This window comes from Lolium rigidum, chromosome 3, assembly GCF_022539505.1.
Source record: "Lolium rigidum isolate FL_2022 chromosome 3, APGP_CSIRO_Lrig_0.1, whole genome shotgun sequence".
NCBI lineage: Eukaryota > Viridiplantae > Streptophyta > Magnoliopsida > Poales > Poaceae > Lolium > Lolium rigidum.
In genome coordinates, this window is record NC_061510.1 from 163058179 (window position 1) to 163067811 (window position 9633).

General features: G+C 44.8%; 1 protein-coding gene across 1 annotated transcript; it reads right to left on the bottom strand.

The window, feature by feature from the left end:
• Positions 1-2460: 2460 nt before the first annotated feature.
• Positions 2461-4421, bottom strand: LOC124700013 (putative pectinesterase/pectinesterase inhibitor 45). Its single transcript, XM_047232215.1, has 2 exons — positions 3422-4421; positions 2461-3211 (listed from the first exon to the last, which is right to left on the bottom strand). The coding sequence occupies exons 1-2, from the start codon at positions 4419-4421 to the stop codon at positions 2517-2519; spliced, it is 1695 nt and encodes a 564-aa protein (XP_047088171.1). The 3' UTR covers positions 2461-2516.
• Positions 4422-9633: the final 5212 nt, after the last annotated feature.

Genomic DNA, 9633 nt, shown 5'->3' on the forward strand with positions numbered 1-9633 from the left:
TAGTTGTGTTCGGGAAGTAAGAGAGAGGGGAAGGAGAGAGAACACACCAGGTCCAGAACAAACAAAAGAAAAGGAGATTTCGTTTTAACACCATGTGTCGCCGTCAGTTTAGAAACTGAGATAGCAGAATCTCAAAGGGCAATACAACGATGGCTGATGCGTGCGTACGTACCCACGTGTTCACTAAATCCTCTCTCTTTACAGCGGTAGGCAAAGCATTACCTATACAAGTATTTACTCTGGCTAGAAAGTAGAAACAATTCCTCAAACCTGCAAAATTAACAAACAAGGGCAATTACCGGTCCTCCTGATACAACTTGGTTCCTGATGGGAGATAGGGTTAGCACAAACATACACCATCTATTAGAGCAAGACCACATAATGATGTTGCAATATATTGTATTTTTAGTGCGATGTCCTATGAAAATAGTAAACAAACATTACACCAGCACATTCAGAAAATCATCATGTAGAATAAGATTAGTTGATTTTATAAGTAACTTGTGCTAAAAATATAAGATGCAAAATTTGGAATCACTAACCATGGTTTTTAGTGAGAAATGGAGGATCGGGTTGCTCTCGTGCTTCCGCCTGCATCCTACAAGTACATGAGATATGCCTAGCAAATCATATTTCATTAGCTGTGGTCTTTCTCTTGCGCTTAGTCTTCACAATAAATTGGCCAATAATGGAACGTTGCAATATATGCGCCTATATTTTCTTTTTACATCTTGTAAAAAATAGGTGTTTTGTTACTCGCCGACAAACAAGATTTCTGTACTACATGTTCGAAATCTGGAATGCCTGCTAGCCTCTCGGAGGCATCAGAACTCAGAAGAACAACAAGGTAATATTGAACAGTTAATTATGCTGTTGAAATTTACATAGAAGTATAAATATTCTGCAACTTCAGGAAACACAGAAGTCCTGGAGTGTAAGAATTTAAATAGTAAACAAATTGCAGAAAGAAAAAAGTTGTGTTATCATACCCAAGTGAAAACTACCGTTTGTAGCATCAGAACGCTATCAATAAGGTCTGAAGTGCTTAAACATTCTCCCATCGTGTCTACTGCATGTGTATTGTCTTTATAAATTGGAACGGATATGGTGCGTATTAAAAAAATTCATTTTACAATGTCAGAATAATCTGCAAAAGAAATCTCGGGTGTATCTGAACATTCTATGTTTCACACACACAAAAATGTGAAAAAGAAAGACATTTTGTATGGCCTACGTAAAAAAGGTAAAAACATGTCTCGTGAAAGATATCTTAGATCACCGAAAATATTTTTTTACACAGCCCATAAAAATATTTTTTTTGCGAAACTTAGAGTGTAAACATATAATTTTAAGATGTACACTTAGATATTATTTTTTAAAAATATTTAGATATTTTAAATATTTTTTAAAACAGCAAGTGCATCTACACCGACGAGTCAAAGTGGATTTTTCCAAATCAACTTCCTTCATTCCTCCTCTTTTTTTTTTTTTTTTTTTTGAGAGCAACCACATATTTCATTAATCGAAAATCAAGTTACATGAAGCAACACATGTGGAAACTAAAAGACAAACCGGGATAAAATGATTATCCTGAATTTGCAGATAAAATCCTAAAAGATCGAGAAATACAAAACGATCCCTAGGGTTTTCTCGCAACCACCAGTAGCCAGCCGGCCGCCGTCCAATTCCAACGCCGCCGAGACGAACGCAAGAAGAGACGCCGAGCCTCCACCATTGCAAGATCCAAAAGAGCACCATCACCAACGAGGCTTTGTGAGTCGATGAACAGGCTCTGCCGTAGCGGCGAGGCACATGTCGCTGTGGCACGTCGACCGGGGGACGTCCCCGTGCTGTCTTGGACCAAGATACGCCGCCTCCCATCGACGAAGTCGGAGAAGAACGACATATCCACCACCTCCGGACCAACATATTCGCTCCAAAAGAACCACCTCGCCCCGGCCCCCAGTGCCGTCGTGGACAACGACAAACGCCAGTGACACGTCGAGAAACAGATCTCGCCAGATCTGAAGAACGGCGAGAAGACCAAGCTGCCGACCTGAAAGATCGACAAGCACATGTTGCCAACAACTCCGAGACGCCGCCGTGAAGGTCGCCGCCGGTGTGGGAGTGGAGTTGAGGCAGATTTATTTGCCCGGGCGCCGCTCCCACCACCTCAACGACGCACCACAGCAGACAAGCCCAAACTACAAAACGGAGGAGGAACGAGGTCCCCTTCCCCTCCTGCCGCCGGAGCGGCAAGCGGAGGGAGAGGGGCCCAGAGCTCACACCGGTGGAGATGGGATCTGGCCGCCGCCGCCTGGGAGAGAGGAGCAGGAAGAAAACCTTTCGTGATCGTGGGAGCTGGATTCATTCCTCCTCTTTAGGCATGTATATTGACACTATTTGTATATTTTGTACATACATTACAATTGAACCCGACGATGCATTCACACACTCGACTGCTGGTACACACCGTCTACGCACGCAAACAAGAATCCATGATCCATCCGTACGTATCATGTGAATAACCCTAGCCTCACCGGCGTCCCAGTCTCCGGTATCCACTCGCCGCCGTTCAAAAAGTGCTCCACCGTGAACTGCTTTGCCTTTTCCTTGTTGAGCACGTGGAAGCCCTTCATCTCCTCCCGCGCGGTGATGTTGGAGCCGTTGCCAACGTTGCCGAACTCGCCGTAGAAGGCCGTGCCCAGATTGTTCTTGCCCTCCCACGGCATGTAACCCTGCTGGTGCACGAAGCCGTCGATGATGGACTCTATCACGATCACCCTCGAGTACTCCTTCCACGGCCGCCCGAGGAAGGTCTTCACCGTCGCCGACTTGCTGGCGAGGCTGTCATCGGCCACGATGCGGGTTCGGTGCAGGACGAAGCCGGTGGTCTGCTGCCGGTCGCGGCGTCCGTGCGCGGTCACCACGCCGGGCTTCCCCGGGAGCGGGTCCCTGACGAGCATCACGCAGCGCTGGAAGACGGCCGCGGCGTCGCCGAAGACGAAGTCGACGGTGCCGGAGATGATGCAGCTCCGGTAGTACTGGCGGTAGGCCTGCGCGAAGAGCGTGTCCTGGTGGCCGTCGACCCGGCAGTTGAAGAAGATGGCCCGGTCGCCCTTGACGCGCAGCGCCAGCGCCTGCTGCTTCTCGTCCCCTGCCGTGTTCTGGATCCCCAACTTCACCGCCATGAACCTATCGCCGTCCACCGCTGCAAGCATGGAGCGATGCTTAGCTAAAAACTTATTGCATCGATGGGCAGTTAGGAATGATGTGTGTTCACCTAAAGAGGCGGTTCTCCACATCCTTACGCCGTCGGCGACGTTCTTGCTCCCGGTGATGATGGATTTCTTGGCGCCGTCGCCGTACATGGTGATGTTGGACATTCCATTGGTCACATTCACCGTCTCGTCGTAGACACCTTCCTTGATGTAAATCACGTACCTCCCGCTGTAATTCCGCGGCATCGCGTCCAAGGCGGCCGAGATGTTCTTGAAGTCGCCTGTGCCATCCTTGGCCACCGTCACGTTCGGCGTGAGCCCGCCATTGCGTTCTTCTTCCGCCTCGTCGAGAAGCTTACGGTCCTCGTGGGGCACCCACGAGGGGATCTCGGATGATGCGGACTCTTCCTGGAGCATGCGCTCGCCTCCATCGCTTTCCTGTTTCTGGGCGTTGTCCTTGTCATTGTTATTGTCGTCGCCGTCGTCGTCCTCCGCCTCGTTCGGGAGGCTGACGCTCGCGCCGGCGTCGATCTCGAGCATGGCGGCGAGGGCAGCGCCCTGCTGAATGATGGCGATGGCGTTGCTGGAGATCTCTCGCGCCCTCTCCATGGTCTCCTTCATCTGGACTTTGATGTCGCCCTTTGGGAACATGTCGACGCAGGAGCCCTGGAACGTGATCACCGCGCTCAGCCAGGCCTGGAGGTCCTGCGCCGGCCCGTCCACGCCGCGGTACGCGACGCTGTTGAGCGCGCGCTCAATGTCCGCGGCGCAGTCGTCCAGGAGCATTTTGCAGTCGCGCAGGGCCTCCTGGACCAGCGTGTCGTTGCTCTCGCGCACTGCCTCCAGCAGCGACGACCGGTTGAAGGCGCTCACCAGCTCATGCCCGACCGCGGTGATCGCCGCGGCGGCGGCGGCGTGCGGGTGGTCGGCCGGATTGGACGAACGCTCCAGCGTCTTGGTCAGCGTCTCCTTGCACGTGGCCTGGTAGTCCGTCGGCGTGCAAAAAAGGTCCACGGTGCGCATCGTGGAGGCCATGGCGCGCTTCTCCTTGTCCCCCTCATCCTCCACCTTCTCCGACAGGACGAACGCCGTCGTCCCGACAATCATGGCGAGGAGCAAGAAAGCCGAGATACCCCCGACGAGGAGCTTCGTGCGCGGCGTGTTTTCGTCCTCCGCCGACGAGCTGCGGGAGGACGGCATTGCCGCGCACAAACAGCAGATCGATGCCGCAGCGCAAATCGATAACGATCGATGGGCATCAGTTTGATATACGCGTTGGGAAAAAACGAATCAAACGATGAACTCGCTATGATTAGGAAAAAACAATGAGGAAGTTTTTTTTCCCGTCGTGGCTGATTGTTTCTTTGGTGAGTATGTGGTTGTGGTCTGTCCTTTTTCCGAGGAACAGAGTCTGCTGGATTTGTGTTGCCCACATTCTAATAACCGAGTCTTTTTTTGGAAAGGAAAAGCGAAGTGTAAGAGCCTGTCTTCATTTAGCCTCGTGTTATACTACATTAGCTGGACTGTTTAATCTTAGACAAATAGAACAACAATGGTTTTGCTAATTCCCAATCAACTAAGAACTAGCTAGGTCTTCAGCGATTGGAGAACCGTGACCCTTTACGGAGGTCTGTACACGATTGGAGGCTGTGACAAGGGATATTTTTTTCCTATATGGGTGGCAGCATAATCTACGGATTGAAGCTCCACCTACACCTTAAACGTTTTACACTTCATCATCTCTCGATATGTATTACGCGTTGTTTTTCGTTTTTCAAACTTTCGACTCAAGAATACTATAAGCGGTTGTGTGCATCCTGGTTATGCAGAGGCCAGGTGTAATTGCTTTTAAAGTAATAAAGCACCCATTATCCAAACAAAAAAAACTATCTTAATTTTAGACTGTTGAATTCCATTGTGATTTGTGTGGAGTTGCAGCATGAGTTAAAATAGACACTTTTCAGCTGCACATGAGGTTGTAACTAAAATTTAACCACTAGCACATAGATTGCAACTGAGAAATATGGTCCGCACTATTATTGGATTGCTTCGTGCTTCATGCCAGACATGAGTTGTTCTATGGATTACAAACTTACAACTCAGATTCGACGATATCACTTGTCTGATAATTAAGTTAATGCCAAATCAACCGAGAATTAGCCATTCCTTCATTATATGGGTTGGTGAGGCGTCAACCGACTGAGACATCGAGAAATATGGCGCCTCACCCACATTAATAGGAACCATTTGTGAATCTTAAACCTCCGACCATAGCAACATCAAACTCGCATACACAATATTTTTTACAAGTACGCAACCGTCGTGCAACATTTACTCATTAGGCAAAAGTGTTGCAACATCTCTAATGCGCTCGTGTAGCAGTAGATTCGTTGTATGTAGATAATCCTGATTCATTGCAACATGAGAAAAATGTATACAACATTTGTGAACAACTGAGAAACACAATTGCAACATGAAAATCCATGGGAATCTTTGCAGCATCTCGTTTATGCTACTGAACAAATACTATATACAATTGCAACTTTCAAAAACATTGTATGCAACATCGGAAAATTGCAACTTTCAAAAACATTGTATGCAACATCGGAAACTCAATTTCGCCAACATCTAATCATCAATAATGGAGGCGTCCACTTTCGATGATTTGGGGCTCACCAACCACGACTCCAGCTTGGCGAAGACGTCTAGGAGAGAATGAGGGAACGCAGAGCAATTGCCAACAATTTCCAACGTTTTTCTAGAGGTTGGTATGTGTAATCCATTTTGGCCATTAGAATGGATTCTAGGGTGTTATTCTCGTGGCCACCATATGGGTGGATGACCGGCAAAATAGGATCGAAGGAAAAGTGTTGGAGGAGGAGGTGGACAATAGTTAAACACTCGAAAGGGAAAGCTCTCCTTAAGGAGGCAGACGTCGGTGAAAACTTAGGAGGCGGTCTTAGGTGAAGGGCACACTCGGGAAAGGAGATGCGTTGAGGATGAAGTTGCGGACCGAGTGATGCATTAGTCAGTTGACCTGAATGTCTTTCTTATTATTCAATCTATTCATGTCAATATATACCGTATATTAGTTTCTTCCCAAGTCAAACTTGTTCGAAGTTAAGTTCACATGAAAAATATCAACATTTACAATAAATAAATACAATATAAAATTGTTCACGATGGATCTAAGTATATTGAAGTGATATTATATGTTGATTTATTTCTATAAACATGACCATACTTTGCAAAGTTTGACTTATAAAAAAACTTTATTTTTTGGAATGAAACTTAGACCAAAACTAAGATACACTAAATTTGAACTAAAAATCTCAGCCACCTGATTTTTTTTTGTTAAAACAGAACTAATATTTTTGCAAACAGATCCATACTACAATGCTTGAGAGATATGGTTTTGGGAAATGAAAAACAAGAAAATATGCTCCGGCAAGGTTCAATCCCACGGCCTGAAGCTCGAGAGAGCTAGCAGCAAATTAGTTGCACTTTTTGCTTGGTTGAGTTGCACCTTTATTATAGCCACATGGAGTTAAGAGATGTCTGAAGTATAAACTCTTGAAAATCTATAGCCACATGGAGTATACTTGTTTTTGTATAATTAAGAAGATGTGTCAGTTAATAACTGTTTATTGCAATTATAAAGGTCTGTGGTAATCATCTACGGAGTATATTTAGGTACAACAATGATATTGGCAGTGGGTCTACTAGTAAGAAATGGATTCACCAAATCAATAGACGGACTTTTCTTTATAGAATTTATAGCATGTCTCGATTTTTCTTCAGTCTAGTGCCTTTTAGTGCATATTTCCTCCATCAACAAATAAGTGTACATGCGGATTTTCAAGATAAATTATGAAGTGGAGTGGAAAATATATTGGAAAGATGCAAACCAACATCTCACTCCTCTTTAATTCTTCCACCTCCAATAAATTAAGTGTATATAGAAAAAAAAAGAATATGTGCTAAATGATATTGAGTTTGATTTCCGTGCGATGTGAGAGAAACAATTTTTGCTACTTTTATATGCATTGGAAAGATAGAAGTACTCTTTTGTAGATAAAATTTAGAGTTAAATGTCTAATTATTCGAGGGAGGGAGTATGTACTTTTCTTTGACATATAGACTTTGCACTCCCCTCCATGTGCTCTTTACTCCTTTTTTTCACGATGCAAGCTCTTCCCTATCAATTTGAGAGGGACAATGATTAGACAAAGCTTCTTTAGGCGAAATTTCTACCCATTGCATAGGCCCTGGGCCCGGGCCAAGCTTATGTTGTTTGCCGTCAATCTCGGCCACCCAGTAGCATATTGTGGGAACCAAAAAGGCATTAAACCCATGCTCACTCGAGACACGGCCACATCATTGCTACGACGCGGCAGCGTATTGTATATCGCTCACGCGTGTACCCTTGCTAGCCATTTTCGGGACAAACTCCATGCCGCGGCCTTGAAATGCATCATGCCGCTAGTATCATAGCCGCTCAATTAATTTGTAGGCTCACTAGAGTCTAGAGATATATAGACTCCATATTTATCTTTCTTCACAGGCATATAAACTACGTGTATCGCCATATATTCTTGAAGCACGTTCTACTATTACCTCCGTCCTCAAATAAGTGGATATCTAGTCTCAAACTTTGTTCATGAAAGAGTGTACTTTTATGTTTTTAATGTACTTTAAATTAGCAAAAGGTGTTTCTCTCTCATTACACGGAAATCAAACCCAATAATATTCAGCACATGTTATCTTAATTTTGTACATGCACATAGCCTATTGGAGATAAAATAATTAAAGAGGAGAGAGATGTTGGTTGCATCTTTCCAATGCAATTTTCTCTTCTTTTACTAATTTATCTTGAAAATTCCGCATGTTCGCTTATTTATGGACGGAGAGAGTAGGTTCCAAAATATCGTGTGGCTATTTTTATCCTAGACTATAGCGTTACTACGCCAATGATGAGCAAACTTGTACTCCCTTCGTCCACAAATAAGTGAACATGCGAGATTTTCAAGGTAAATTTAGTAAAAGAAGAGAAAATTGCATTGGGAAGATGCAACCAACGTCTTTTTCTCTTTAATTATTTCACCTCCAATAGGCTATGTGCATGTACAAAATTAAGATAACATGTGCTGAATATTATTGGGTTTGATTTCCGTGCAATGAGAGAGAAACACCTTTTGCTAATTTAAAGTACATTGACACTCTTCATGGATAAAGTTTGAGGCTAGATGTCCACTTATTTGAGAACGGGGAAGTATGCGTTAGATTACTAGACGAATTTTACTATTTCCTTTATTTTCATATAGCATGTTATTACAATGAATATACTCCGTATGAGACCAAGGTAATAATAAACACGAACGCAATTGACTGTCAGTCTTAGAACTCCAACGAAAATATCCTGCACAAATTTGGCTAGAACAAGAAGTTGGCTAGGAAAACATGCTAAATTAGATAGAGCAACACCACATTCAGATTTGTTGACGTGACCAGTACAAATAGGGATGAAAAGGGAGCAAAAAATGACGGAATTGAGTGGTGCTACATTTGTTTCCATGTTTTTTTATCGAAACGGAAACAAACAAAGAGCTCCGGAAAGATTTACGGCCATATATTGCTAGAAACATATGCGGACCGAATATGGTGTGGGCACGGAGCGGAAAGCGAATGTTTACATGAACCAATAGACCTTCTGAATCACGAAGACAAAATCAAAAAACACAAGAGACCACTAGTGGAAAACGGGGCTGTAGGCCCGGTTCATTTGGATCTTCAGTCCTAGTTTCCAAACCGGGACCAACGAGGTGGGACTAAAGGGTCCCCCTTTAGTTCCGGTTTAAAGTTGCACCGGGTCTAAAGGCGTCGGCACGTGGTGCGGCCAGGGGGCTCGTGGTGGAGGACCTTTGGAGGTGAAATAATTAAAGAGGAGAGAGATGTTCACCGGGACTGGAGGGTCTCTGCCGCGGCAGAAATTTGCCGTTTCTCTGCCGCGGCACAGGTTTAAGGTGGAGCAGCGTTTCTGCGCGCGAGAGCAGCGTTCTTGCGCGCAGAGAAGCAGGGCGTTTCTTTGCCGCGGCAGAGTTTCAGCAATGCATATATCATTCAAGAAACCACAAAATATCATCATGAATATATATAGACATCGTCAATAGTACACGTAATGCATGCATATTTACAATATAAAGTCGGATCACTTTACTAAATCTATTTGCCTTTACGAAGTTGTTCAACATATAGCTACGACCTTCGCATAGTGCTCTCCACCTGGGGTAATGACCTCGGTAAGAAAGAATTCCGCGATTTCCTCTTGAATTGCTCGTATGCGATCCTCCGTTATAAGAGTGTCCCGCAGGCGTATCATCTATATTTAAAAAGGAGATCAATATATATATAT